This window comes from Oncorhynchus kisutch, unplaced genomic scaffold (genome assembly GCF_002021735.2).
Source record: "Oncorhynchus kisutch isolate 150728-3 unplaced genomic scaffold, Okis_V2 scaffold978, whole genome shotgun sequence".
Taxonomy (NCBI): domain Eukaryota; kingdom Metazoa; phylum Chordata; class Actinopteri; order Salmoniformes; family Salmonidae; genus Oncorhynchus; species Oncorhynchus kisutch.
Window position 1 is genome coordinate 51,792 of NW_022262923.1, and position 26,639 is coordinate 78,430.

Genomic DNA, 26,639 nt, shown 5'->3' on the forward strand with positions numbered 1-26,639 from the left:
ACAAACCTGTCCTGAAGACTGGCAGAAGTTTGAATCCAGTTGGTACTTCCTGTCTACAGTGAAAAAACCCTGGGGGGAGAGAAGACAGGACTGTCTGAAGAGAGGAGCAGACCTGGTGATGTAAACAGTGATAAGGAACAGGTGAGAGAATCAAACATCTCTTGGTGAGTAGTGTATCTTCCAGTATTTAACACATGTAGTCTATAGTAGTTGACAATATCAGTATCTTTCTCACCAACAGGAGTTTCTCTTCAACCTCCACCTGAGCGCCTGGATTGGTCTGACTGACTGTTACTGAGGGGGCCTGGAAGTGGGTGGACGGCACCCCACTGACCACAGGGTGAGAGATTTGACCATTTTACCTTGTGATATGGAAATAAAAAACAACAATGATATATTGCTTCCAATCATGTTCATAAAAAGTTTCCACTCAGAAATGTCATTCTACATGAACTAAAGATATATCTTAAAATGTAATTAAAAAAATACACATTGACCCCTTTTTGTTGTTTTTTTGCACTGACTCTCTTGCACTGACTATGCACACTCCCTAGACTCTACCCGCACACTCACTAGACTCTGCCCGCACACTCACTAGACTCTGCCCGCACACTCACTAGACTCTGCCCGCACACTCACTAGACTCTGCCCGCACACTCACTAGACTCTGCCCGCACACTCACTAGACTCTGCCCGCACACTCACTAGACTCTGCCCGCACACTCACTAGACTCTGCCCGCACACTCACTAGACTCTGCCCGCACACTCACTAGACTCTGCCCGCACACTCACTAGACTCTACCCGCACACTCACTAGACTCTGCCCGCACACTCACTAGACTCTGCCCGCACACTCACTAGACTCTGCCCGCACACTCACTAGACTCTGCCCGCACACTCACTAGACTCTGCCCGCACACTCACTAGACTCTGCCCGCACACTCACTAGACTCTGCCCGCACACTCACTAGACTCTGCCCGCACACTCACTAGACTCTGCCCGCACACTCACTAGACTCTGCCCGCACACTCACTAGACTCTGCCCGCACACTCACTAGACTCTGCCCGCACACTCACTAGACTCTGCCCGCACACTCACTAGACTCTGCCCGCACACTCACTAGACTCTGCCCGCACACTCACTAGACTCTGCCCGCACACTCACTAGACTCTGCCCGCACACTCACTAGACTCTGCCCGCACACTCACTAGACTCTGCCCGCACACTCACTAGACTCTGCCCGCACACTCACTAGACTCTGCCCGCACACTCACTAGACTCTGCCCGCACACTCACTAGACTCTGCCCGCACACTCAACTCACTAGACTCTGCCCGCACACTCACTAGACTCTGCCCGCACACTCACTAGACTCTGCCCGCACACTCACTAGACTCTGCCCGCACACTCACTAGACTCTGCCCGCACACTCACTAGACTCTGCCCGCACACTCACTAGACTCTGCCCGCACACTCACTAGACTCTGCCCGCACACTCACTAGACTCTGCCCGCACACTCACTAGACTCTGCCCGCACACTCACTAGACTCTGCCCGCACACTCACTAGACTCTGCCCGCACACTCACTAGACTCTGCCCGCACACTCACTAGACTCTGCCCGCACACTCACTAGACTCTGCCCGCACACTCACTAGACTCTGCCCGCACACTCACTAGACTCTGCCCGCACACTCACTAGACTCTGCCCGCACACTCACTAGACTCTGCCCGCACACTCACTAGACTCTGCCCGCACACTCACTAGACTCTGCCCGCACACTCACTAGACTCTGCCCGCACACTCACTAGACTCTGCCCGCACACTCACTAGACTCTGCCCGCACACTCACTAGACTCTACCCGCACACTCACTAGACTCTACCCGCACACTCACTAGACTCTACCCGCACACTCACTAGACTCTACCCGCACACTCACTAGACTCTACCCGCACACTCACTAGACTCTACCCGCACACTCACTAGACTCTACCCGCACACTCACTAGACTCTACCCGCACACTCACTAGACTCTACCCGCACACTCACTAGACTCTACCCGCACACTCACTAGACTCTACCCGCACACTCACTAGACTCTACCCGCACACTCACTAGACTCTACCCGCACACTCACTAGACTCTACCCGCACACTCACTAGACTCTACCCGCACACTCACTAGACTCTACCCGCACACTCACTAGACTCTACCCGCACACTCACTAGACTCTACCCGCACACTCACTAGACTCTACCCGCACACTCACTAGACTCTACCCGCACACTCACTAGACTCTACCCGCACACTCACTAGACTCTACCCGCACACTCACTAGACTCTACCCGCACACTCACTAGACTCTACCCGCACACTCACTAGACTCTACCCGCACACTCACTAGACTCTACCCGCACACTCACTAGACTCTACCCGCACACTCACTAGACTCTACCCACACACTCACTAGACTCTACCCACACACTCACTAGACTCTACCCACACACTCACTAGACTCTACCCACACACTCACTAGACTCTACCCACACACTCACTGGACTCTACCCACACACTCACTGGACTCTACCCACACACTCACTGGACTCTACCCACACACTCACTGGACTCTACCCACACACTCACTAGACTCTACCCACACACTCACTAGACTCTACCCGCACACTCACTAGACTCTACCCGCACACTCACTAGACTCTACCCGCACACTCACTAGACTCTACCCGCACACTCACTAGACTCTACCCGCACACTCACTAGACTCTACCCACACACTCACTAGACTCTACCCACACACTCACTGGACTCTACCCACACACTCACTGGACTCTACCCACACACTCACTGGACTCTACCCACACACTCACTGGACTCTACCCACACACTCACTGGACTCTACCCACACACTCACTAGACTCTACCCACACACTCACTAGACTCTACCCACACACTCACTAGACTCTACCCACACACTCACTAGACTCTACCCACACACTCACTAGACTCTACCCACACACTCACTAGACTCTACCCACACACTCACTAGACTCTACCCACACACTCACTAGACTCTACCCACACACTCACTAGACTCTACCCACACACTCACTAGATAAATAGATTTGATAGAGGACTGAGGGTCCTCCAAATATTGAAAGTGTGTAAATAGTTACCCATGTTACTGTGTAAATGTATATATATATTTTTTTTCTTAACATTTAAAAAAAAGTTTTTTTCCCCCCAAATTTTTTTGCCAAATTTTTCACAATTTTTGTGGGGGGGGGGGGGGGGGGTGGTTTAAAGTGCAGTTGCATAAACCATCAAGCGCTATGATGAAACTGGCTCTCATGAGGACCGACACAGGAAAGAAAGACACAAAATTACCTCTGTTTCAGAGGATAAGTTTATTAGTTACCAGCCTCAGAATTAGTAGCCCTAGTAAATGCTTCACAGAGTTAAAGTAACACACATCTCAACATCAACTGTTCAGAGGAGACTGTGTGAATCAGGCCTTCTTGGTCAAATTGCTGCAAAGAAACTACTACTAAAGGACACCAATAGTAAGAAGAGACTTGCTTGGGCCAGGAAACACGAGCAGTGGAAATCTAGTGTTTGGTCTGATGAGTCCAAATGTTTGATTTTTGGTTTCAATCACTGTGTCTTTGAGACGCAGAAACACAGATGATTTCTGCAGTAGCGTGCCGTGGGCCTGGGGCCTGGGCCTTCAGTGAAGTCCTACACAGTCCCACCCGAATTAATCCACCTCTTATTACCATCATTATAGTAATCATGGCTCTAGACACTATACATTTAGACAGAAACGCAGTATAACTAGGCATTGCGTCACCTTGAAATTGACATTTTTATTCAGAGAATTGCAGGGGAAGAGTACAATACCTTTTCATTGTGCAGCTTCGTTGCCCTGCGCGCTTGTTCGTTGAGCTGTAGATCCACTCGGGGGTCCCCAAAAGTTTTCAAAAGCACCATTGCTTGTAAAAGCCCAGCCGTACTTTGGTGTCGTTGCTGCCTTGGTTAGACAACTCAAGTTTGCAAAGCCAGTGTGGCTCCAAACACCAAATCGATCACTTGCAAATAATAGGCATTCCCAGCAGTACAGTTTGCAGTGCTTCTCGGAGCCTGTGAGCCATTGATAGCGCTCGTAGTTGGAACTTTGAAAGTGGCGAACGAACCCCTTTCCCGCCTGTGACAGGCTTTGTACCGTCGGCGTCGACCTCTCCTGACAATGTCTAACTTTTCTCGAAAAGTTTGTCTTGAGAATGGCGTTATAATTATATCCTCGACCAAATCGATATCTTCTCCTTCCGCCATTGTGGGTTGAAAAAACAGCTTAGTAGTACGCAAATTAATTTGTTTATCAAATTCAGTTTCCTAGTTCTGAGATTCTGCATAGACCTGCCCATATAGGACCTGCCTCTCAATATTGGTAATCCAATCAAAAGACGTGTACGCACTACGCCTGCTAGCTGGCTCCTGTGTAACACTGGAGCCAGCCAGCAGGCGTACAATAGCCAACTCTAAAGCTGATTGGTTGACACAAAATTTTAATTTCCATTCACTTTAAGCTACAAGCGCCCCCACTGTTGATTCTGAAGGCCTGGGGGCAGATTTTAGACCCCTGGCAACACATGATGGCTGAATATGATTGGATAAAAGATCATAAACATAAAGACCAGCCATAAAGACATAAAGACCAGCCCTCCAAATCTCAACCTGGGGCTGGAAGCAGTGCAACCAAGAGGAAAGCTATGAAATGAAGAGTATAACTCTTACTCTGGGGAATAATTTAATACATATTTGTGGGAAAATATATTATATAATATATATATATAAAATCATATTCTGATGATGTTTAGGCCAGCAGAGAAGGCCTTGCTGGCCTTGGCGGCCCAACACTGGATTTCTGCATGTGTGGTTCCCACCGTGGAGCATAGAGGAGGAGGTGTGATGGTGTGTGGGTGCTCTGCTAGTTACACTGTCTGTGATTTATTAAGAATTCAAGGCTCACTTAACCAGCATGGCTATTCTGCAGCGATACGCCATCCCATCTGCTTTGCGCTTAGTGGGACTATCCTTTGTTTTTCAACAGGACAGTGACCCAACCCACCTCCAGGCTGTGTAAGGGCTTTTTGACCAAGATGAAGAGTGATGGAGTGCTGCATCAGATTACCTGTCCTCCACAATCCCCCGACCTCAACCAAATTGAGATGTTTTGGGATGAGTTGGACCACAGAGTGGAGGAAAAGCAGCCAACAAGTGCTCAGCATATGTGGGAACTCCTTCAAGACTGTTGGAAAAACATTCCAGGTGAAGCTGGTTGAGAGAATGCCATGAGTGCCATATGAATATTCCTTATTTAGTGCACAAATTTTGACCAGGCCCCATAAGGCTGTCGTCAAATGTAGGGCAGGAGGAGGGCTGTACTTAATTAATGTGGTCAGTGTGAAAACGATGATTGATATTAGACCAGAAATATTGTTAGTAAGACTAGCTAAGCATTGGCACCAAGTGTAGAGTTTGCACATGTTTTTTTCAGATTAGTCCGAAAGCAAAGCTAAAACATTTCCATATTACCTTAATGTTTTCTTCTTTCTGTTAACCTAAGTTTAAATGTTAATGTGTTATAGTCTCTATGGCCAATACACAGAACACAACACAGTATCCTCATATTTTTTATTTCATAGAAGCAATGCCATTTCATTCCATTTCATAATTTCATAGAAGTAATACTTAATTAATAAACTGTTTAGAGGGAAAAGGACAAAGCTGAAACTGATAAAGTATTGTGACTGATTCTAAAGGCTGCCAATAATCTATTGCCACAAATTAACTACAGGTGAAAGCAAGAAAGATAATGTCAGGTACCATGTAAATGTACTCACAGTTAATTTCACAATCTTAAGGAAAATGTTAATGTACATCAAACATTTGTAGGTAATGAAATAATAAACACATTTAAACAAGATGTGGATTTGATCTATATGTACACTACCGTTCAAATGTTTGGGGTCATTTATAAATGTCATTGTTTTTGAAAGAAAAGCACAGAACAGTGCAAACTGGTTCTAACTAGAATAGAATGAGGAGTGGGAGGCCCCAGTGCACAACTGAGCAAGAGGACAAGTACATTAGAGTGTCTAGTTTGAGAAACAGACACCACACAAGTCCTCAACTGGCAGCTTCATTAAATAGTACCCGCAAAACACCAGTCTCAATGTCAACAGTGAAGAGGTGACTCTGGGTTTGCTGGACTTCCTATAGTTTGGGTCATCTGGAAAAAAGCTTGTCCGGAGAAGACAAGGTGAGCCCTACCATCAGTCCTGTGTCATGCCAACAGTAAAGCATCCTGACACCATTCATTTGTGGGGTTGCTTCTCAGCCAAGGGAGTGAGTTCACTCACAATTTTGCATAAGAACGCAGCCATGAATAAAGAATGTTACCAACAAATCCTCTGAGAGCAACTTCTCCCAACCATCCAGGAACAGATTGGTGACGAACAATGCCTTTTCCAGCATGATGGAGCACCTTGCCATAAGGCAAAAGTGATAACAAAGTGGCTCGAGGAACAAAAAATCAATAATTTGGGTCCATGGCCAGGAAACTCCCCAGACCTTAATCCCATTGAGAACTTGTGGTCAATCCTCAAGAGGCGGGTGGACAAACAAAACCCCACAAATTCTGACAAACTCCAAGCATTGATTATGCAAGAATGGGCTACCATCAGTTAGGATGCGGCCCAGAAGTTAATTGACAGCATGCCACGGCGGATTGCAGAGGTCTTGAATAAGAAGGGTCGACACTGCCAATATTGACTCTTTGCATCAACTTCATGTAATTTTCAATAAAAGCCTTTGACACTTATGAAATGCTTGTGATTATACATCAGTATTCCATAGTAACATCTGACAAAATTATCTAAAGACACTGAAGCAGCAAACTTTATGAAAATTAATATTTGTGTCATACTCAAAACTTTTGGCCACGACTGTAGATATTACATAAGAAATCTGCCGTTTCCAGCTACATTAGTCATTTACAACATTAACAATGTCTACACTGTATTATTGATCAATTTGATTTCATTTTAATAGACAAAACATTTTATTTTCTATAAAAAAAGGACATTTCTAAGTGACCCTAAACTTTGAGGTATATGTAGCTATTTCTGTAATTTCTCACAGATCCAGTGCAGCATGCGGTTGCAGGGTGCATCGTTCCAGTTGGCCAAAACGTTGTCCCGATGGTTGACCTCGACACAATCCTTGTTGTTGGTACCACCATAGTCCGGCTTACCACTCTTCCAGTACCTACAGATAACACACACACATAACACACACACATAGAGTCCACCATATTAGTTTTCTAATATTCAGATCTGTGTTGCGTTCCAATGATCTCTCCTTTCTCCTGAAGGGTGCGTTCATCCACTACTTCCCACAAATATAAAGGCATTGGGTTGGTGTAGGCATGTGGGCTAGAGGGAATTACCATATACTGGTGATTACCTTCCGAATCCATAAATGGAAGTGAACAAGTGTACACTTATGGAGAAAATATAGAATATTTGAATGCACCCCTTGGTTCTTTCTGAATTCACCTTCCCTCAATTCCTTCTGTCCTCTCTCCTCACCTCATTCTCAAAATGCATTGGGAGAGAATATCCAAGGTCCCTCCCTCCAAAGTTTTTTCCTTTTTGTTTTCTTGAGTAAGACAGCTGCAAAATGCAGGTGTTTCAGCTTTGCTTAGTGCTTTCTGTGGGGGTGTTTTCAGCCAGCGGAATATACAGGGCGTTCGGGTTGGTAGAGTTCTTTAGTTGTGCTGTGATTGGCTCAGTGTTCTGTTACTAATGGGGACACTACGTCACAGCAGAATCTACAGGGAGAGCTAGGCAGTTCAAGCCCCCTTGGGTGCTGCCGTAGATTTACATTAGAAGATCCCATCAAGAAGACTCAAGCCCATTTGCCACAGATGAAATGACATCAAATCACGTTATTCATTGCATTCTGAAAGTAATCAGACCTCTTGACTTTTTCTACATTTAGTTACGTTAAAGCATTATTCTAAAACTGATTAAATAGTTTTTTCCCTCATTAATCTATTTAATTTACTGCATAATGACAAAGAAAGAAACAGCTTTTTAGAAATATTTCCAAATGTATAAAATTTTAAAAACGGAAATTACATTTACTTAAGAATTCAGACTGTTTATGAAGCTACAAGCTTGGCACACCTGTATTTGGGAAGTTTCTCCCATTGTTCTCTGCTGATCCTCTCAAGCTCTGTCAGGTTGGATGGGGAGTGTCACTGCACAGCAATTTTCAGGTCTCTCCAGAGATGTTAGATCGGGTTCAAATCCGGACTCTGGCAGGGCCTCTCAAGGACATTCAGAGACTTGTCCCAAAGCCACTCCTACGTTATCTTGGCTGTGTCCTTAGGTTCGTTGTCCTGTTGGAAGGTGAACCTTAGCCCCATTCTGAAGTCCTGAGCTCTCTGGAGCAGGTTTTCAACAAGGATCTATCTGTACATTGCACTGTTTATTTTTACCTCGATCCTGACTAGTCTCTCAGTGCGAGCCGCTGAAAAACATCCCCACGGCATGATGCTGCCACCACCATGCTTCACCGTAGGGATGGTGCCAGGCTTCCTCCAGACATGACGCTTGGCATTCAATCTTGGTTTCATCAGAGAATCTTGTTTCTCGTGGTCCGAGAGTCCTTTAGGTGCCTTTTGGCAAACTCCAAGTGGGCTGTCATGTTCCTTTTACTGAGGAGTGGCTTCGGTCTGGCCACTCTACCATAAAGGCCTGATTGGTGGAGTGCTGCAGAGATAGTTGTCCTTCTGGAAGGTTCTCCCATCTCCAGATAGGAACTCCATAGCTCTGTGAGAGTGATCATCGGGTTCTTCACTTTCTTCACTTTCCTGACCAAGGCCCTTCTCCCCTTATTTCTCTGTTTGGCCAGGCGGCCAGCTCTAGTAAGTGTCTTGGTGGTTCCAAACTTCTTCCATTTAAGAATGAGGGAGGTCACAGTGTTCTTCGGGACCTTCAATACTGCAAAAATAGCTTTCTACCCTTCCCCAGATCTGTGCCTTGACAGAATTCTGTCTCAGAGCTCTATGGACAATTCCTTCGACCTCACGGCTTGATTTTCGCTATGATATGCACTGTCAACTGTAGGACCTTATATAGACAGATGTGTGCCTTTCCAAATCAAATCCAATAATTTGAATTTACCACAGGTGGTCTCCAATTAAGTTGTAGAAAGATCTCAAGGATGATCAATGGAAACAGGATGCACCTGAGCTCAATTTCGAGTCTCATAGCAAAGGGTCTGAATACTTATGTAAATAAGGTATTTCAGTTGTTTATTTGTAATACATTTGTTTCACTTTGTCCTGATGGGGTATTGTGTGCATATTGATGAAGATTTTATTTCATTTGATCCATTTTAGAATAAGGCTGCAACATAACAAAATGTGGAAAAAGTCAAGTGGTCTGAATACTTTACGAATACACTGTAGCTTTGATTGGACTGATCATGTTACTTTCAAAATCTTAGCTAGCAATCTAGACAAGCAGCCATGCTCATGAATCATGTCCACAATCTACTGGCAAATCCTTTTCAATCCTTGTCATATGAACAGAAATTATAAATAAAATGGATCAGTGCTCATTGGCCATTGGACATGAACATTACACAACAAGTTGTAAATCGCAAATTGAACAATGAGTGGTTTGGAAGGAATCAGTGGCTAACTGCAAACATTGCAAAGCAATCACTATTTTGCTTCCCCTGCCAGCTATTCGGTGGAGAGGGTGTGTGGTTTAAGGATTTAAACATCTGTCTGAAATGTTTTCTTTTCCAAGCTTAAAAAGATAAACATTCACTCGCAACACCATGGGCCAGAAAATGGTAAATAAATTGGCCATGCTGTCCAGTGACGATTTTAGCATTTAAATCTTGGTGTGGCAAACTCCCCAAATGTTGTTTATGCATTCCACTGAGGACAGGACACACATTAGACACACAGGTGAAAATGTCAGACACTGTCAGATACTGTGGTAGAAACATCATCCTAAATGCTCTCCAGATGTTAGAGCCGTATTATAAAAGTAGTAATTTCTCTTACGATGTGGTCAGTGGTGTGCCGTCCACCCATTTCCAGGTCCCCTCATTCACGGAGTCAGTCAGACCAATCCAGACCAGGAGATCTGCATCACCATGCAGCTGGTACAACAACTTCTGTTATGGTTAGTTTAGTTTAGTTTATTATTTCGACCATTTCAAAAAAACAAGCAGACATAAAACTTAAAAGCCATAAATGCACATGAATACCTGATCTGGTGCTGTGATTGTGTGCATCCCTACCACGAGGAAAGTAATCACTTAAATATCTGGGTGCAGGACCATAAATACTCCTGTAAACCAAACTTAGTCTCATATTGGACACCCTAGCCTCATCAGGCAGCCAGTTTAGTTCCTGAAAGCAGCTCCTGCCTATGTGAGTATGTGGACTCACCTTCAATACTACCACGATCAGCTTATTCTGGGCTATCTTGAACTTCCCCTACATAAGTTTAGATAAGCCCCCAAACCAGGAAGTACAAGCATAGTCAAAATGGCATTGAATGAGGGCAGTAGCTAGCACTTTCATGGAGTCCTTATCAAGCAGCTTGGACATTCTAGACAAAAACTTAGTCCTGGCATTAACCTTCCCTAGCACCTTATTGGCCATGCTCACACCATCCAAGCTTCCATCAAGGATACATCCCAAGTAGCTAACAGAGGTTTTAGTAGTCAGCACCTCACCCCCTAACTCCACTCTGATTTCAGACAACCTACACAATTTACGCCTGGATCCAAAAATAATTGCTTCAGTTTTCCCTAATTGCAGAGATAGCTTGTTATCTCCAAGCCATTTGCTAATGTTAGTAAGCTCTGTGCTCTCTCCAACATAGTTTAACTTTTGTGAGACACCAGTAGTGTAGAGTCATCCTCATAAAGAAAAAGACGGCAAGAACAAGCATCTTTCATATCATTAAACAATAAAAACAGCAGAGGCTCATTGGTTTTGCCTGAGACAGTGAACCATTAACCTCTACTACTTCCTGATAAATAGGACTTTACCCAGCCTAGAGGGATACTGCTTAAGCCTCCAGTTTGGAGATTAGGAGACAGTGGTTAACTGTATCAAAGGCCTTCTGTAGGTCCAGCAGTACCATTCCACACAGATTCCCCTCATCAATCTCTTTCCTGATGAAGTCAAGTAAAGTAGACATGAATCAGTGGAGTATGTTTTTATAAAACCAGACTGAAAGTCATACATTCCATCCTGTTTGTTAACATATTCATACATTTGCTCATGTACAATTCTCTCCAGTGAGGTCTCCCTCGCTCTCCTCTCTTGTCTCCCTCGCTTTCTCCCTTGCTCTCCTCTCTTCTCTCTCTCTCAATTCAATTCAATTCAATTCAAGGGCTTTATTGGCATGGGAAACATGTGTTAACATTGCCAAAGCAAGTGAGGTAGATAATATATAAAGTGAATATATAAAGTGAAATAAACAATAAAAATTAACTCTCTCTCTCTCTCTCTCTCTCTCTCTCTCTCTCTCTCTCTCTCTCTCTCTCTCTCTCTCTCACCTTTTCCTCTTCACTGTTTATGATCACCAGGTCTGCTCCTCTCTCAAAACAGTCCAGTCTGCTCTCCTGCCAGGTTTTCATCTCAGTAGAAAGGAAGTAGCAGCTGGATCCCAACATCCTCCATCCTTTAGGACACTTTAACACAGTCCTCATCATTGGGACTGCCATGTATCTCCCTTCCACCCCTCTTCCAGTACCTACAGACAACACACACACACACACACACAGCGTCCACCATATTGTTTTTTAAATATTCAGGTCTGGGTTGCGTTCCAGTAAACTCTTCTTTCTCCTGAAATCTAAAAGCATTTGGTTGGTGTAGGCATGGACGCTAGAGGGAATTCCCATATACCTGTCATGTCTGTTTAAATCCATGAAGGGAAGTGAACAAGTGCACACTGCTGGAGAAAGGAGAGATTATTGGGACAGGTTTCCTTCCCGTCAGCTTTTCCAACAACTGTTTAGCTCTGTCAGAGAAATACATTATACTTTATGGAACAACATATTCTAACATCGTAATTAACTGCTAGTAAATCCATAACGAGGCTGCCCACAAGGGTTAAATTCCGATGCTATGCCCTTCTCCCGAAGTGTACACTCATACACTCTCACTCATGGATTTAAAGGAATATGGTGAAAACTCCTTCTAGCCGTGCTTACACCAATCCAATGCATTTAAATGTATGACTGAAATGTGCACACTTCTGGAGAAAGTTAGAAAATCGGAACACTGCCAGTGTCGGAGTGCACACTACAAGTGCACACTTCAGGAGACGGAAAGGTAGAGAATGGGGACGCAGCCCCAAGTGACTGACTTGACAACTTACCACACCCAGAGAGCCTCTTCTGCAGAATCACCTTATCATAGGTCAGAACACTGACCATGCCACTCAACCTGTCCCTTTCTGTAGCCAGGGTGTTGTAACAGGCCTCTAACTGGTTCCTCTCTTCGTTAGAACCGGCTGAAAAACAAAGAAGTTCCTGCATGTGATGCATCCCAAATGACACCCTATTCCTTCTATAGTGCAGTACCGAGGACCAAAGCCCTATGTACCCTGGTCAAAAGTAGTGCCCTTTAAAGAGGATAGGGTGCTATTTGGGAGATAACAATTGTGGTGTTGTCATTCTTTGTGTGTTTCTCAAACATATTGTCAAACTACTGGTCCCACAAACTATGTAACGTCTGTAAGTCTGAATTGTGTTCCTTGCTTTGTGAGAACAGAACTATGGTGTGACAATGACATACATATCTGTCCTTTGGGCCCTGGTCAAAATGAATCCATTAAACATGAAATAGGGTCCCACAAGGAACAGGTTCCCAAATGGCGCTCTGTTTCCTATAGAGTGCATTACTTTAGACCAGAGGGCAATTTTTTTAAAATTTGACCTTTATTTAACTAGGCAAGTCAGTTAAGAACAAATTCTTATTTCAATGACAGCCTAGGAACAGTGGGTTAACTGCCTGTTCAGGGGCAGAACGACAGATTTGTACCTAGTCAGCTCGGGGATCTGAACTTGCAACCTTCCGGTTACTAGTCCAACACTCTAACCACTAGGCTACCCTGCCGCCCCAATAGTGTGTCATTTGGGACTCTGATATAGTGTAATGATTAGATAACAATACACTCACAGAAAGCCAGCCTCAGGGAGATGTTGAGAGTGACTTGTAGAACACACAGCACTCCTAAACACCCAGCAGCCAGCCTGTAGACTCCTGTTCTTCCATCTGCAGAGGAACACACACACGGCAACAGACACACACGCACACACACACACACACACACACACACACACACACACACACACACACACACACACACACACACACACACACACACACACACACACACACACACACACACACACACACACACACACACACACACACACACACACACACACACACACATACACACACATACCATCATCATCATTAATGATTAAGATTAAAACATAACACACATCATCCCACGTCCCTAACTAATTCTGAGAACCAAACATTTCGAATGTGTCATTGGTTTTCCCCCAATGGAGGGTTGGCAGCAACTGTTTGCTCAAGAGTGTGGTTTATCTCAAATCTGATTACCAGGAAGCTGCTGTATGTAGAAATTACACAATATAGCTGAAGCATGATTTAAAGAGTAGATCTGCGATTGCTATATCAATTTTTTTAACATCAATTTAAATGAATGATATTTACCTATTTGATTCTTGAAAAATGTAACTGAGAAATACCTCATGAGCTTAGTTTAACTGTCTAGCCCCATCAGAACCCAAATATAAACTTGTTTTACCATAAAATGATAAACTATGGATTTGTAAACAAACACTGTGTATGTAGCCTCATGGTTCAGCATCATGGTATCATTTTTTATCATGAATGGTCACTCCTTGCAGACATACTGTAGCTCTCTCTATGAATTTGAGAGTGGTTACATTTTTCCAGCCCCTCAGCTGTTTACCAAAAACTTTGGTGGGGTGTCCACTGTGTTGTTGCTAAAAAAAGGTTATCATCAATTTTATTTAAATAGTTCCAAATAGTTCTAATACCTGAAGTAAAAAAATACATTGAATTGATACATTTTGGTGTACGTGACCCCAGCAGGTTTTGAACACCCTGCTCCATTCTAACTGAACCACCCAGAAGACAGAACAATACAAATGTACAAGTGTTTTTCTAGTGTGTGGTATTAGTGTGTGAATGCGTTCAGTTTGTACGTGCAGACCTGTCTGCGTGCCTCAGCTACTGTGTGAGAAAATAAGATACTTAGAATACTTAGTTCTTACCTGAGAGATGGGTCTCAGTCTTCACGCTCTTCGTTAATCTGTTTCGGTTTTCTTCAGTAACTTCATTCAATTCAATCACCTGTTTGTTGACGTACTCGGCCATCTTAACTAACCGTACCGAATATCAATGATTAAACCAATCAATCGATAAATCAACTAATTAAGTCTGTCTGACCTCTTATTGTAAAATCTATGATTCTAAGTTACTTTTACTTGCTGTATTAACTTACTGTATGATTACCTTTCTAACTGACTCCTAATGGTAATATCTACTGTATGATTACCTTTCTAACTGACTCAGTAGTTGGTCTAATGTGTCTAAATCCTGTACTTCTCTGTTCTCTGTCTGTGGCCCACAGCTGGTGACAGGATGTGTCAAGTCTCTATCCACCAATAAGAAGGCTGTAGGTGTTAGAATGTGTCAAGGCTCTATCCACCAATAAGAAGGAGACTATTGGGATGTGAGACAAATGGCACCCTATTCTCTATTCAGTGCACTACATGGGTGAATAGGAAGCAGTTGTGTGTAACTTCCTCTTCATTCCTTGTTCATTCTGTTCTGTGCTTTATTTCTAACTCTCATTCATGTTTTTTTGGCCTAATAATATAAGTGATTTGTCAACCCAAACACAAGTTATTATTGGTCAATAGTAGGTCTAGTAAATGAATAAATTAACTAAGATGATTCTGTTTAATATGTTTATTGATTTGGGTCGAAAACAAGACATCTAAATACACTTTCCAATAGAAGAATTAAACAAAGGAAACTTTTTACAATAAAAAAATCTCAACAATATGTCATATTTGTCATCATGTCAATTATCAATCTATTACACACTGCTTCACCATAACATAGTTATTAATGAGTCCTTTAACAACTAGATGTTACTCCATACCATAGTTATTAATGAGTCCTTTAACAACTAGATGTTACTCCATACCATAGTTATTAATGAGTCCTTTAACAACTAGATGTTACTCCATACCATAGTGATTCATTAGTCCTTTAACAACTAGATGTTACTCCATACCATAGTTATTAATGAGTCCTTTAACAACTAGATGTTACTCCATACCATAGTGATTCATTAGTCCTTTAACAACTAGATGTTACTCCATACCATAGTTATTAATGAGTCCTTTAACAACTAGATGTTACTCCATACCATAGTTATTAATGAGTCCTTTAACAACTAGATGTTACTCCATACCATAGTGATTCATTAGTCCTTTAACAACTAGATGTTACTCCATACCATAGTGATTCATTAGTCCTTTAACAACTAGATGTTACTCCATACCATAGTTATTAATGAGTCCTTTAACAACTAGATGTTACTCCATACCATAGTTATTAATGAGTCCTTTAACAACTAGATGTTACTCCATACCATAGTGATTCATTAGTCCTTTAACAACTAGATGTTACTCCATACCATAGTTATTAATGAGTCCTTTAACAACTAGATGTTACTCCATACCATAGTGATTCATTAGTCCTTTAACAACTAGATGTTACTCCATACCATAGTTATTAATGAGTCCTTTAACAACTAGATGTTACTCCATACCATAGTGATTCATTAGTCCTTTAACAACTAGATGTTACTCCATACCATAGTGATTCATTAGTCCTTTAACAACTAGATGTTACTCCATACCATAGTTATTAATGAGTCCTTTAACAACTAGATGTTACTCCATACCATAGTTATTAATGAGTCCTTTAACAACTAGATGTTACTCCATACCATAGTGATTCATTAGTCCTTTAACAACTAGATGTTACTCCATACCATAGTTATTAATGAGTCCTTTAACAACTAGATGTTACTCCATACCATAGTGATTCAGTAGTCCTTTAACGACTAGTTGTTACTCCATACCATAGTGATTAATTCGTCTTTTATCAACTAGATGTTAGTCCATACCATAGTGATTCATTACTATGACATATGACACTGTTCATTACTACCTGACATGATGACTCCTTGCTGTCCCCAGTCCACCTGGTCGTGCTGCTGCTCCAGTTTCAACTGTTCTGCCTTATTATTATTCAACCATGCTGGTCATTTATGAACATTTGAACATCTTGGCCATGTTCTGTTATAATCTCCACCCGGCACAGCCAGAAGAGGACTGGCCACCCCTCATAGCCTGGTTCCTCTCTAGGTTTCTTCCTAGGTTTTGGCCTTTCTAGGGAGTTTTCCTAACCACCGTGCTTCTACACCTGCATTGCTTGCTGTTTGGGGTTTTAGGCTGGGTTTCTGTCCAGCACTTTGAGATATCAGCTGATGTACGAAGGGCTATATAAATACATTTGATTTGATTTGATTTGATTAGTCCTTTAACAACTAGATGTATACCATAGTGATTAATTAGTCCTTTAACAACTAGATGTTACTCCATACCATAGTGATTCATTAGTCCTTTAACAACTAGATGTTACTCCATACCATAGTGATTCATTAGTCCTTTAACAACTAGATGTTACTCCATACCATAGTGATTCATTAGTCCATTAACAACTAGATGTTAGTCCATACCATAGTGATTCATTAGTCCATTAACAACTAGATGTTACTCCATACCATAGTGATTCATTAGTCCTTTATCAACTAGATGTTACTCCATATCATAGTGATTCATTAGTCCTTTAACAACTAGATGCTACTCCATACCATAGTGATTCGTTAGTTCTTCATCAACTAGATATTAGTCCATGCCATAGTGATGCATTAGTCCTTTAACAACTAGATGTTAGTCCATACCATAGTGATTCATTAGTCCTTTAATTAACCTATTAAAGCTAGGGGGCAGAATTTTCACTTTTGGATAAATAGCGTGCCCAATTTCAACTTCCTGCTACTCATGCCAAGAATATAAGATATGCATATTATTCATAGATTTGGATAGAAAACACTCTGAAGTTTCTAAAACGGTTTGAATCTTGTCTGTGAGTATAACAGAACTTGTGTAGCAGGCAAAACCCAGAGGACTAACTGTTCAGAATTATTATTTTTTCCCCTCTCTGTTCCCTATATTGTCTTTGCCATTGGATATTTAATAGGAACCTATTTTCAGTTCCTACCGCTTCCACTGGATGTCGGCAGTCTTTGGAATATGGTTTAGGTTATTCCTTTGTGCTATGAAGAAGTAGGCCAACTCGGAACTGGGGACACTTTGTGAGTTGCGCAAGACTTGAAAAGCAGTGCTGGTTTCTTTTCTTTCCTGTATTGAATACAGATTGCCCCGTCAACCATTTGATCGATTATTAACGTTTAAAAATACCTAACGTTCTATGACAAAAGTAGTTTGAAATATTTTGGCAAAGTTTATCGGCAACTTTTGAAATATTTTGTAGTGACGTTGCATTTTTGTAAGCTGTTTCTTTCTGGATCAAACATGCTTTATAAAATTTTTTTATTTATTTTTTATTTCACCTTTATTTAACCAGGTAGGCTAGTTGAGAACAAGTTCTCATTTGCAACTGCGACCTGGCCAAGATAAAGCATAGCAGTGTGAGCATACAACAAAGAGTTACACATGGAGTAAACAATTAACAAGTCAATAACACAGTAGAAAACGAAGGGGGGGTCTATATACAATGTGTGCAAAAGGCATGAGGAGGTAGGCAAATAATTACAATTTTGCAGATTAACACTGGAGTGATAAAAGATCAGATGGTCATGTACAGGTAGAGATATTGGTGTGCAGAAGAGCAGAAAAGTAAATAAATAAAAACAGTACGGGGATGAGGTAGGTGAAAAGGGTGGGCTATTTACCAATAGACTATGTACAGCTGCAGCGATCGGTTAGCTGCTCAGATAGCTGATGTTTGAAGTTGGTGAGGGAGATAAAAGTCTCCAACTTCAGCGATTTTTGCAATTCGTTCCAGTCACAGGCAGCAGAGTACTGGAACGAAAGGCGGCCAAATGAGGTGTTGGCTTCGATATATACGGACGGAATTAATCAAACAAAAGGACCATTTGTGATGTTTATGGACATATTGGAGTGCCAACAAAAGAAGCTCGTCAAAGGTATTGCATGTTTTATATTTTATTTCAGCGTTTTGTGTAGTGCCTGCTCCTTTGTTTACTGCTGGTGCAGATGGTGCAGGCTATCAGATAATAGCTTCTTATGCTTTCGCCTAAAACCATTTTTTACATCTGACATGTTGGCTGTATTCACAACGAGTGTAGCTTTAATTGAGTATCTTACATGTGTGATTTCACGAAAGTTAGAATTTTATAGCATTTTATTTGAATCTGGCGCTGTGCATTTCCCCCAGCAATTAGCCAGTTGAGACGTCTCCCTTATCCATAAGAGGTTTTAATTATATATATATATATATTTTTTTTTTTTTACATTAAACAGTGTGACTTGCAGTTGGACACAAACACTGAAGATTGAGAGCACACACACACACACACACACAACTCCCTTTTTTCTGAGAAAGATGCAGAGATTGATTTCCCACCGACGCTTCTGTCTAACTCTTCACACCGATGTCACACACAGACAGTATAGATAGATAAAAGGCCCCTCCCTATATGGCCTCAGACCATTGGTGATGTATGTGATGAAATAGGTGGCTGGTCACAGAATACAAGACATAACGTGACCTCAGTTTGAAGGCTGGGGTTTCAAAGTCTCAGTAATACTATTTGATCTATATGTGAACTCAGGTCACATTTTGTATCTACTAAAATATATGTTTAAAACATAAGCATGGTCGGAAACTAAAACTTTTCTGTTAGAAGCTAAAGTGGGGGAAGTCAAGTGGTGGCCAGTGACGTGTTGATTTGACAGTTTCTCATCAGTTAAAACTGTCACTTACAGTTAAGCATAAGCTGATGGCAATGTTGTTAACACAAATAATGAAGAAGCATTTTACAGAATACAGTATGACTACACACTCTCCTCTATATCTAAACAGATCAATTATTTGTTCACTCTTCCTCATTCTCCTAATGTTCTTCTTCTTCCTCTATGTCTCTCTCTGACACTAAGGCTCTATCTCAATTAGTCTTTCCTAGATTCCTCTCCTCTTATCTCCTCTCCTCCTTCTCCAGCTGATCTCTCTCTTTAGTCAGGTTGTTGTATCTGGTCTGTAACTGGTCTCTCTCTTTAGTTAGGTTGTTGTAACTGGTTTGTAGCTGGTCTCTGTCCTCAGTCAGGTTGCTGTAGCTGGTCTGTAACTGGTCTCTCTCTTTTGTCAGGTTGTTGTAAATGGTCAGTAACTAGTCTCTCTCTTTTGTCAGGTCAAAGTGAATGGTCTGTAACTGGTCTCTCTCTTTAGTCAGGTTGTTGTAACTGGTTAGTAGCTGATCTCACTCCTCAGTAAGGTTTGTCTTTGGTTAGTCTCTCTCTTTAGTCAGGTTGGTGTAGCTGGTCGGTAGCTGGTCTCTGCAGTTGTATTAGTCTTGTAAACGTAAAAACTCCTTCACAAGTTGTTCCTTTTATCCTCAGAGTATAAATACATAGTTACTAGCTAAAACATCATGTAAGTAGTAACCATCTCTTATAACTAAGGGATAAGCAATGAACATATAGCAAAACTATTAAACTTACAGTGACAGACAGGTCAATGATCCCAGCAGTGGAGGCTCCTCAGAGGAGGAAGGGGAGGACCATCCAAGGAATCATTAAAAAAGTGAAACATTAAAACAGTTATCCTCTTTAGATAAAACTATTCTAAATATTAATACAATTAGAGGTCTACAGCAGCTTACACAGCACTCTGTAGGATAGCACCATGGTGTAACCAGAGGACAGATAGTTTACCTCCTCCTCTGGGTACATTGACTTCAATACAAAACTTGGGAGGCTCATGGTTCTCACCCCCTTCCATAGACTTACAGAGTAATTATGACAACTTCAACCTATTAGGACGTCCTCAACCATTCAGAGTTCTTGCAGCATGAACTGACATTTTGTCCACCGCATCAAAGGATCAGAGAATACATCTAGTACTTACAGCATAAGCTAAAGCTAGCTAGCACTGCAGAGCATAATATGTGTTGAGTAGGTGACTCAAAGAGAGTGAAAACAATAGTTAAACAGTTTTGAACAAATAAAATTCTTTAAAAATGAAGGAGAAGTTTAGCCTTTAGCCTTCTCAAACACCCGACTCAAATAGATAGGAATAATATGTTAGCTAGCTGGCTATGGCTTTCCAACACTGGAACACATAAATGTATTGCCAGCAGGGCCCGCGGGTGTAACTGCTCAACTGCTTGCTGACTGTACACTGTACTGCATGATTGTAGTGGGTTTACTAATGCATTAGTTCTTGTAGCTATGTTGACTAGCTATGACATTAGCAAAAATGGTGACAACAATGTAGGCTGTCTGTAGTGGTTAGTGGGTATGATATGTTTGCAATGTGGTGTGCAAGGGGTGTGCAAGGAGTGTGCAAGGTGTGCAAGGAGTGTGCAAGAAAAAAAGGACCTTGTCCAATTCAGGTAATATAACAAATATATTCCAGGACAAATTAGCTAGCAAATGCAAGCTAGCTAAATGTCCATTTATTTTAAATTTATTTTTTAGTTGGATTTCATGTAATAGACATACACAAAATAGTCCAAATTGCTGATGTGAAATTTAAATAATTACTTGTTTAAATTATTATTATTATTTTTTATATTAAAAAGTGGTGCGTGCATATGTATACACCCCCTTTGCTATGAAGCCCCTAAATAACATCTGGTGCAACCAATTACCTTCAGAATTAGTTAAATAAAGCACACCTGCGTGCAATTGAAGTGTAACATGATATGTCACATGATCTCAGTGTATATATACATCTGTTCTGAAAGGCCCAGAGTCTGCAACACCACTAAGCAAAGGGCACCACCAAGCAAGAGGCACCATGAAGACCAAGGTCCTCTCCAAACAGGTCAGGGACAAAGTTGTGGAGACGTACAGATCAGGGTTGGGCTGTAAAAAAATATCCGAAACTTTGAACATCCCACCATTAAATCCATTATAAAAAAATTTAAGAACCACAACAAACCTGCCAAGAGAGGGCCGCCCACCAAAACTCATTGACCAGGCAAGGAGTTCATTAATCAGAGAGGCAACAAAGAGACCAAAGGTAACCCTGAAGCAGCTGCAACGCTCCAGAGCTGAGATTGGAGTATCTGTCCATAGGACCACTTTAAACCTCTCATGACCCTGAGAACACCATCCCCACTGTGAAGCATGGTGGTGGCAGCATCATGCTGTGGTGATGTTTTTCATATGCCAGGGACTGGGAAACTGGTCAGAATTGAAGGAATGATGCGCTAAGTAAAGGGAAATTATTGAGGGAAGCCTGTTTCCGTCTTCCAGAGATTTGAGACTGGGACAGAGGTTCACCGTCCAGCAAGACAATGACCCTAAGCATACTCCTAAAGCAACACTGAAGTGGTTTAAGGGGAAGCATTTAAATGTCTTGGAATGGCCTTGTCAAAGCCCAGACCTCAATCCAACTGAGAATCTGTGGTATGACTTAAAGATTGCTGTACACCAGTGTAACCCATCCAACTTGAAGGTGCTGGAGCAGTTTTGATTTGAAGAATGGGCAAAAAATCCCAGTGGCTAGATGTGCCAACCTGATAGAGACATACCCCAAGAGACTGCTGTATTTGCTGCAAAAGGTTTGACGTTGGGGGGATGAATAGTTATGCATGCTCAATTTTCAGATTTTTAGTTGTATTTCTTGTTTGTTTCACAAGCAACAATATTTTGCATCTTAAAAGTGGTAGGCATGTTGTGTAAATCAAATGATACACCCCCCCCAAAAAAATATATATTTTAATTCCAATTTGTACGGCAACAAAATAGTAAAAATGCCAAGGGGATGAATACTTTCGCAAGGCACTGTATATCTCCTCTCTCTTTATCCCCTCTCTTCCTTTCCCCTCTCTCTCCTCTCACACTCTTTCTCTCTCTCCCCTCTCTCTTTCTCTCTTTCCCTATCTCTCTCCTCTTCCCCACTCTCTCCCTCTCTCTCTCTTCCCCCCCTCTCTCTCCCCTCTGTCTTACTAGCCTCTGCTCTCTCCTCCTTTCTATCTCTCCCATATTTCTACCTCCCTCCCTTTCTCCACTCTCTTCCCTCGCTCTTTCTACCCTCTCTCTCTCTTCTCTCTCTCCCCCCCTCTCTTCCCATCTCCCTGTCCTCCCTCTCACTCCTTTCCCTCTTCCCTATCCTCTCTCTTTCTCCTCTCTCCATCTCCCCTCTCTCTCTCCTCCTCTTCCCTCTCTCCTCCTCTCCCCTCTCTCCTATCCCCCTTTCTCCCCTCTCTCTATCTCCCTTTCCCCTTTCCTCTCTCTTTCCCCTCTCCTCTCTCTTTCCCCTCTCCTCCATATTTAATCTCTCTCCTCTGCTCTCCCCTCTCTGTCTCACTATCTCTCCCCCCTCTCTCTATCTCTCTCCCCTTGCTCCATCTCCCTCTCTCTCCACTCTCTCTTTCTCCTCTCTCTCTCTCTCTTCCCTTCCCTTCCCATCCCTTACCTTCCCTTACCTTACCTCTCTCTCTCCCCTCTTCACTCTCCTCTTTAACTTCACTCTCCCCTTTAACTCGCCTTTCCCCTCTCATCTCCTCCTTCTCTCTCCCCTCTCTCTTTCACCTCTCTCTTCTCTTCTTTCTCTCCCTCTCTCTCTTTCCCCTCTCTCCTCCCCTCTCTCCATCTCCCTCCTCCCCTCTCTCCTCCCCCTCTCTCCCTCCCCTCTTGCCTCTCTCTTCCTCCCTCCCCCTCTCCTCTCCTCTTCCCTCTCTCTTTCCCCTCTCCCCTCTCTATCCTCCCCTCACTCGTCCACTCTTCCCTATCTCCCCTCTCTTTCCCCTCTCCCCTCTCTATCCTCCCCTCACTCGTCCACTCTTCCCTATCTCCCCTCTCTTTCCCCTCTCCCCTCTCTATCCTCCCCTCACTCGTCCACTCTTCCCTATCTCCCCTCTCTTTCCCCTCTCCGCACTCTCTCTGTATTGCGTTTCCTTCAGGAGAAGTTCCTGAGAAGTTCCTGGGATGTGTCCCAAATGACACTATTACTTATATGGTGAGCTGCTTTTGACCAAAGCCCTATGTGCCCTGGTCAAAAGTAGTGCCCTTTAAAGAGGATAGAATGCTATTTGGGACACAGAACATTTATTTTGTGTGTACGCTATGTTGATAGACTGCTGGTCTGTAATTTCTGTAAGTCTGAATTGTGATCCTTGGTTTGTGACAACAGAACTATGGTGTGACAATGACATTCATATCTGTCCTATCGGCCCTGTTCAAATGTAGTGCATTATAAAAGAGGATAGCCTGACTCACAGAAATCCAGTCTCAGGGAGATGTTGAGAGTGACTTGTAGAAAACACAGCACTCCTAAACACACAGCAGCCAGCCTGTAGAGTCTTGTTCTTCCATCTGCACACACACACACACACACACACACACACACACACACACACACACACACACACACACACACACACACACACACACACACACACACACACACACACACACACACACACACACACACACACACACACACACACACAGACACTCAGACACACAGAAACACAGACACAGAAACTCAGACGCAGAAACACACACACACACACACACCATCCTACATTATGATTAACAAACAGAATAAACATAATCCGACATCACTACTGACTACGATTAGAACTCTGAGAACCAACCCCCTCCCCCCGCCCCGATTTAGGGTTGGCAGCGACCGTTTGCTCAGGAGTGCTGTCATCTCAATTCTGATAAACAGGAAGCAACTTTATGAAGAAATTACCAAAATTACACAATATAGCTAAAGTATGACTGTAATGGCTTCTAGAAGTAGTGGGTGGAGGAGTCAGGCGCAGAGGGCAGGGTAGTACAAAGATGTGGATTGTTTATTTCCAAAAAACAGAGAGACGGTCACGCCACACACAAGGGCGCATAAAAACCCAGTCCAACAAACAAGGACGAAACTGTTCGGAAAAATGAAATCCACAAAATATTCACACACCATAAACAGAAAAACAAGCAGAAAAGCCGGCGGGCCTACCGGGTTTAAAGCCCAAAACCTAAACCTCAACACCAAACAGGTACAACTAAATCAGACACAACTAAATGAAACAGAAAAGGGGATCGGTGGCAGCTAGTAGGCCCGGCGACGAAGAGGCACCATCTTCGGCGGGATTCGTGACAATGACTTAAAGAGGATATCTGCAATTGCTGCTTACATTTTTGGGACTTTGAAATGTATGATATTTATCCATTCATTCTTCATGAATGTAACTTATAAATGCCTCATGAGCTTAGTTTAACTTTCCAACCCCATCAGGACCCAAAATATAAGCTTGTTCTACCACAGAACTGTTAACAAACACTGTGTAACCTCAGATGGGTAAAACAATCATTTTGTTCTCATGGATGGACAGTCCTTGAGTACATACTATAGCTATGAATTACATACAGTACCAGACATACATACAGTAGCTATGAATTACATACAGTACCAGACATATATAGTTCTGTCTATGAATTACATACTGTACCAGTCATATATATTGTAGTTCTGTCTATGAATTACATACAGTACCAGCTCTGTCTATGAATTTGAGAGTGGTTACATTTCTGCAACTTACATTTTTTTAAACATTTCTCTGAGCGGAAAAAGCGGGCAGGTCACCAGGTGCACAGAGCCTGTTTCAGGTTACCAGCCCCTCAGCTGTTTACCAAAAACAGTGGTGGGGTATCCACTGTGTTGTTGTTTAAAAATATTATTTTCAATTGATCTTATTAAATAGTTGTACATAGTTCCAACAACTGAAGTAAAACATAATATTGAATTGATGCATTTTAGTGTATGAGACCCCAGCAGGTTGTAAACCTCAGGCTCTGTACCAGCTGAACCACAGAGAAGACAGAACAATAAAAAATTAACAAGCGCTTTTCTATGATGTGCTATTAGTGTGTGTGCACGTGCCAGAATACGTGTGTGCGTTCGGTTTGTGCGTTCATACCTGTCTGCATCTGTGTGTGTGTGTGTGAGAGAGAGAAAGATTATTCTTTGTACCTGAGAGATGAGTCTCAGTCTTCACGCTCCTCGTTGCTCCGTTCCGGTTTTCTTCATGAACTTCTTTTAATTCAATCACCTGTTTGTTGATGTAGTCGGCCATCTTAACTAACTATACCAGATATCAATGATGACCCCAAACAATCAATTAATCAACTAATTAATTCTGTCTGACCTGTAATTGTAGTATATATGATTTTAACTTTTACTTATAGTATTAACTTACTTATGATTACCTTTCTAACTGACTCCTAATGGTAATATCTACTGTATGATTACCTTTCTAACTGACTCCTAATGGTAATATCTACTGTATGATTACCTTTCTAACTGACTCCTAATGGTAATATCTACTGTATGATTACCTTTCTAACTGACTCCTAATGCTAATATCTACTGTATGATTCTAACTTCAGTGACTAGTAGTTAAGTAGTTGCTCAGATGTGCATCTCTACCAGTTACCTCTCTGATCTCTGTCTGTTGTCCACTACAGTTTTTAAAGTATATAATCACCTTCAATCAGGAAGTTATACATTACAGGATATTCTAAACAGAGTGATATAACATGATAGCTGCATGACAACAAGTAGTGAAGAGTGCAGCCTTTCATCCTATTACTTTGACTGTTCTGTTTGTGGCTTCTCCAGCCTTCAAATGGAGTTTACATTGTGACTCTATCTCTCTCTATGCCATCGATAGGGGCCCTTTTCTTTTATCTATGCTGTCTGTGTGTGACATCAGTGTGTCTGTGTCTCTGTGTGTGTGTCTGCGTGCAGCATGTATCTTCTCAGTACTGTTCTGCCTTCTGTCTGTGTGTGTTTGCCTGCGTACAGCGTGTATCCTCTCAGTACTGTTCTGCCTTCTGTCTGTGTGTGTCAGCCTGCGTGCAGCATGTATCCTCTCAGTACTGTTCTGCCTTCTGTCTGTGTGTGTCTGCCTAGGTGCAGCATGTATCCTCTCAGTACTGTTCTGCCTTCTGTCTGTGTGTGTCTGCCTAGGTGCAGCATGTATCCTCTCAGTACTGTTCTGCCTTCTGTCTGTGTCCAACTGCAAGTCACATTGTTTTAACAATCCAATCACATTCAATCAGGAAGCTGGTAAATTGACACCTGATAG

General features: G+C 42.4%; 1 protein-coding gene across 4 annotated transcripts; it reads right to left on the reverse strand.

The window, feature by feature from the left end:
• Positions 1-5,698: 5,698 nt before the first annotated feature.
• LOC109876711 (C-type lectin domain family 4 member F) lies at positions 5,699-26,607 on the reverse strand. 4 transcript variants are annotated; one of them, XR_004207914.1, is made up of 7 exons: positions 14,467-14,856; positions 13,310-13,405; positions 12,507-12,641; positions 12,032-12,077; positions 11,680-11,876; positions 10,169-10,281; positions 5,699-7,347 (listed from the first exon to the last, which is right to left on the reverse strand). XR_004207914.1 is itself a non-coding variant. In XM_031817292.1 (7 exons), exons 2-7 carry the CDS (start codon positions 14,567-14,569, stop codon positions 7,200-7,202), a joined length of 777 nt encoding a protein of 258 aa, XP_031673152.1. In that variant the 5' UTR covers positions 14,570-14,750; positions 25,759-26,607; the 3' UTR covers positions 5,699-7,199. The 4 variants fall into 4 exon arrangements, 3 of the variants coding, with proteins under 3 accessions (XP_031673152.1, XP_031673151.1, XP_031673150.1); XM_031817292.1 differs by lacking the exon at positions 12,032-12,077 and adding an exon at positions 25,759-26,607 and having other exon boundaries at positions 10,169-10,266; positions 14,467-14,750; XM_031817291.1 differs by lacking the exon at positions 12,032-12,077 and adding an exon at positions 25,759-26,607 and having other exon boundaries at positions 10,169-10,278; positions 14,467-14,750.
• Between the last annotated feature and the right edge of the window lie 32 nt (positions 26,608-26,639).

Coding starts and splice junctions, on each gene's coding strand:
- LOC109876711 (XM_031817290.1), bottom strand. CDS start 14,569: ATGGCCGAGTACGTCAACAAACAGGTGATTGAATTGAATGAAGTTACT. Junction 12,642..13,309: donor CTCCCTGAGGCTGGCTTTCT/GTGAGTGTATTG, acceptor TTTGTTTTTCAG/CCGGTTCTAACGAAGAGAGG. Junction 10,282..11,679: donor TAAACAGTGAAGAGGAAAAG/GTGAGAGAGAGA, acceptor TAACCATAACAG/AAGTTGTTGTACCAGCTGCA.